Here is a 4,975-nt window from a genome sequence, read left to right on the forward strand (position 1 = left end):
ATGTTTCAGTGTGAAAAAATAAAATAATGCATTGAATGCATTGTGACCTTTACATTTACTGTACATTGACTGATTATTGATCCCAATAACAATGGCAGTGAGATACATTTCTTTTTTATGCTGACTGACAGTGTTTAATAATTATTTCCTTTTATCGCCACAGTAAAAATTGTGCGAGCTCACATATAGATATCTAAAACACGATGACAACAAGAGAAAGACTGTAACCAAAACAGCACGTTCAAATGCAGAAGTGAAAATGACATCCCTGTATTCACGTTGCACTTTCCAGTCATCGATTAAGCACCACCCCAGGGGCTGAACGAAGAGTATTTAACTCAAGTCTGTGACTGAATACACAGAGCAGGATAGACCAGTTAACAGACTTGTCTAGAGGAGGTCTGGAGCACTATTCTACATCTCTTTCAGGTTACTGCTCTGTTGTACATGATGACTCCAAGGAAGATGCTGCCATTCACCGCTGGAGCTCTGCTTCTTCTTTTACCCTGGTTTGGTGGCCTGACCTCTGGAGAGCTCAGCGACAAAAAATTTACCATGTGCCAAAAGTTCTTCTACAAGAGAACTCCACCAAGGGGTTTTGGAACCGGACATAAGGCGATATGCCAGCGCTACAAAAATAAATACCGCTTTGCAACCCTTTATGATCGTCAGAAACGTACAGCACTGTTCTCTGCATACCTGATGAGCTCCTCAAATGAACCGAGGCCAGATGGAACTTGGATGTATGAACCACAGGTAAGATATAAGCAATCATAACTTCACTGAAACTGAATATCTATTGAACTGTTGTTGAGAATATCCAAGTAGGAATGTTCACGTATAGTTGCTTGTATTTTTTGCTTGTATTAAGTTATAGTTACGTATAGTTTCCTATGTAATGTAATGCAAAAATAGCTAAATATGAAGCATCCTTACAAATACTATACAGCAATAAAGGTGTGTTATCTCGTAAACTGTTCGGAAACTTTGGGAAACAAATCAGCAAATCAGTTGTCTGCGCAAATAGAATAATTTAATGAAACAAACACACACACACAACCACACACACACACACACTCACACACACACATTTTTATCATATGAAGAGTGAACACATTTATGAGTGTGTAATAAAGACATAATTTGTTTTTCTTTCACCATCAATAAGTTGGTGTCTAAGACAGCTGATCCTGAAATGAAGCCTTTTCCAAATCCTGTTGGCCAAAACATGAAAAACAGCCAGGCTGTGCCTGAAGACTACACGAATAATAACTACACCAAGGGTCATCTCGCTCCATCCCAGCACCTGAACACAGAGGACGACCGTACATCCTCCTTCACTCTGACAAACATTGTTCCACAGAAAGCGGAGTCCAACAACGGGCCCTGGAGTGATCTGGAGACAGAGGTTTTGAGAAGATTCAATACCTACTGCAATGGACAGATGTATGTGCTCACTGGCACCATACCTTATAAGTCAAAATGCCTGCTCAAGGGACGAGTGTCTATTCCCGAGTACATATGGTCTGCTTACTGCTGCCCATCCTTCAAATCTGACCTTCCAAACGATACGAGAATCTTTTTCCCTACACATGGTGCATGGGGAAGAAATGGTCCTTGCCCCGACAACAACACTGTGGAAGAAAATCCCTCACCGTATGCTGTGAGGAGGGTGTCTTTGCCGAGACTGCAGAGATTCCTGAGAGAAAGGCTGGGCATGACAGGCAGCCTGTTTTCCGGCGACTGTCAGAGTCCCAAGCCTTAAACTCACCCCTGACACACACGCAAAAGGGCAGCATAAGATTTCAGTTTCTGACTAAATGTTCAATTTAAATGTCTCATATCAATCTCACGATGGCTGGGAAATGAATGCTCATAATATTATATTGTGTATTTTCAAATAAAGGCTGAAGTGTGGAAACAATGAATTCACATCTTTTATTCTGTAGTGGTGCTCATGGTGATGTGTAGAGATTGCTATGTCTTTAGAGATTTAAACAAAAAGAGATATACATGAAAACTACACTGATGGTGAAACCTGACAGTGAAAAGTTTGTGTTTGCATTTTAGGACGGCAAGATGAGGCCGTGAACAATGATGGTTTCTGAGAATTAAAAGAGAAATTGTGGCCAATGTATAACCGATAATGTGAGAGTTTAACAAGTTGGAAGGACAAGTTGCAACATTTAACTTGTGAAAAAAACTATAAATACTTAGCTCTAATGTTCCATCAACATTACATTTGTTTTAAAGCAAATCGAACTCAAGTTGTGTTCCCCAAACCATTCCTCAACCATTTTGACAAAGAGGCCACTGACGTCAGGGTATATGTATCCACATATAGGCACTATGTCCTCTGACAGGTCCCATTCCTTCAAGTGTACAATATGTATGCAGTAGTTAATTAAGTTAGTAATGAAATTAGTATTTATACATATAATGATTTATGTTTTAGTGGGTTAAATATAGATTTACATTGTTGCTGTATAGTTACAGTTAAAGTACAAAGGTGATTGAGACAGCAGAGATCCTGCCTGTGTAAGAAAAAGACCTTTATCAGTATAGTTTTTGTATTTTCTTTGTTACATTAAACATATTTTGGTCTTTATGTTTAAGTCTTCATTCAGTGTCAGTACTCTGCTCCTTCTGGTTGTCTCCTTACTTTAAAGAGTGAGGCTGCCTGCTTTTCAACTCAGTAGTGAAACCATTTTCACAAGACGGGGCCAGTCTAAGGCACAATGACAATGAGAGGAAGACTAAACAAATAATGACACGTTGAAATGCAGAAGTGACAACTAGCAACATATCACTGTCTTCACGTTGCACTTCACCCTGGGGGCTCAAGTCTGTGACTAAATACACAGCTCATAAACTCACGTGAGTACACAGATTGTCTTACTTGGCCATTTCTCCTCCTTCAAGTCTGAGGACGAATGTTTGTTTGCTGTTTAGTAACTCCCACACACTGACAGGTGCCACGAAAAAGAGAAAATCAGTGTTATTCACCTCACCTTTCGGTGGTCATAATGGGAAGGCTGATAGGTTTAAACCCCTCTTATACTTATTTAAAGTCGTATTCATTCTTCTATATACTTGATGAAGCCTTTCAGGGTGTGTGTGTATGAAAGAGTCTGAAAACCTCCAGACTCCACTGGAGCATGTTCAAGGATCTGTCCTCTGCTAGTCCATCACTGTCTGGTTTGGACTGATGACCAAACAGGCAGGAAACTGCACTGCCGATCCATCCCACCCTGGTCACAACCTGTTCTCACTTCTCCCCACTGGTGGGCGCTACAGACCACTGTATGACAGAGCCGTATATTAGGCAGTTTGGCCAACGAGGGAACTGAGCTGGTCACGTGTTTTATCGGTATCATGCCAGATACATATAACCAATATTCTTCCATAGAGAAGTGGCAATAACAGAGAATAAAAATGGATTAAAATTTGAAATATACCACAGTGCTCGGATAAAAATGGAGAAAGTCATGGGAGCAGAACATTAAAAGGAAGAACTGGATGTCAACTGATTTCTCCTTATTATGTGAGGTAAATGTTGATGTCTCTCTTTGTCCTTTGTTAAGATTTTATATAGAAAAAATAAAGTCATACCATCATTAATGTGTACCTTGATCTCAAAAACACCCAACACCACTTTACAAATGAATGAAGTTTTAAATTAACCAAGCCTCGTGCTAGCTAGTTATCTAGACTAAAGGCTTAGAGAAATAACAGCTACGGTCATATATACTGTGAAGTTATTATGGCTAGCGTGCTAATGTTATAATGATAATACTAATCATAATAGTAATAACAGTAAGGCTTTCATATTTATCTAAAGCTCCTTGATTGAAGAGGCATTCAGGCTACAAAGCATTTTACTGGCTCATTTAAGATATTTACAGTAAGTAGATGCTGGGATATTTAAGTCAGGGCCTTTTACATATTGACAGACGTTGGCAATAACATTAGGCCCCATAGGGTTACACTGTAGAATCTTCTGGTGCATGAATGAAAACAACAAAACAAAAAAAACAGCCACACAACAGTTTCTTCTCCCAGGCCACATATAATGAACAGTTATAATAAAGAAGGTTTTTACAAAATACAGTTATGTCTGAATGAATGAATTATTTAATTAATCGGTCACTGTTTTGTGACATGTATTGCTTACACACTATGTCTACTAGAGCATATGAAGACAAAATTACATGCACATACTGAATGCAGTCTTCCACTTCACTTATATTTATCTCATCTCATCTCATCTCATCTCATCTCATCTCATCTCATCTCCTCTCATCTCATCTTCTACCATCACTTCACTAGGGTCGAGGGGGTTTGCTAGCCTATCCCCACTGTCATCGGGCGAGAGGCGGGGTACTTACATTTACTTTAAGTTTATTTCATTATTAGAGGGTTGTGGACTGGAGCCTGTTCCAGCTGACATGGGATAAGAGGCAGGGTGCATAGAAACTTAACAAAGAATACCCCCACCCATTTTTGGTTGTTGATATGTCTGTAAGTCCATTGAGAAAAATTAGTCCTACTGTATATTTACATCGCAGATTTCATAGACACTTTGTAAACTTTGTTTATTGAACAGGATTTTGTTTCTTTTCCCTATAAAGACAAGCATTGGTAGCAACCTGTTATCAAAATCAAAATAATTGTGCTTGCACATTCACAATTATTCAGCTAAACATCATTTATTCTCTTGTCCTTTCTCACCCCTGAACAAACCCATCTGTTGGAAAAGAATAAGAGTAAGAAAAGACGTAATAAAATAAAATAAAATAAACAATAATAATAACTAAAAAAAATAATAGTAAATAATAAATAGTAAATCACTGCTAAGTGAGATTATAACATATACAGAGAAGCGTAATCCTGCTCTAGAGTTGGAGATATATCCATAGAGTTTGCCACTGCTAAAAGGGGCTCCATATACAGTGGGTATATGTATTGAAAACAT

General features: G+C 38.6%; 1 protein-coding gene across 1 annotated transcript; it reads left to right on the forward strand.

Moving 5' to 3' along the window:
- Window positions 1-447: 447 nt before the first annotated feature.
- On the forward strand, window positions 448-1,924 carry LOC125007719 (endonuclease domain-containing 1 protein-like). The gene is made up of 2 exons (XM_047584471.1): window positions 448-756; window positions 1,169-1,924. Exons 1-2 carry the CDS (start codon window positions 448-450, stop codon window positions 1,763-1,765), a joined length of 906 nt encoding a protein of 301 aa, XP_047440427.1. The 3' UTR covers window positions 1,766-1,924.
- Window positions 1,925-4,975: the final 3,051 nt, after the last annotated feature.

This window comes from Mugil cephalus, chromosome 5 (genome assembly GCF_022458985.1).
Source record: "Mugil cephalus isolate CIBA_MC_2020 chromosome 5, CIBA_Mcephalus_1.1, whole genome shotgun sequence".
NCBI classification, from domain to species: Eukaryota; Metazoa; Chordata; class Actinopteri; order Mugiliformes; family Mugilidae; genus Mugil; species Mugil cephalus.

Coding starts and splice junctions, on each gene's coding strand:
- LOC125007719 (XM_047584471.1), top strand. CDS start 448: ATGATGACTCCAAGGAAGATGCTGCCATTCACCGCTGGAGCTCTGCTT. Junction 757..1,168: donor CTTGGATGTATGAACCACAG/GTAAGATATAAG, acceptor ACCATCAATAAG/TTGGTGTCTAAGACAGCTGA.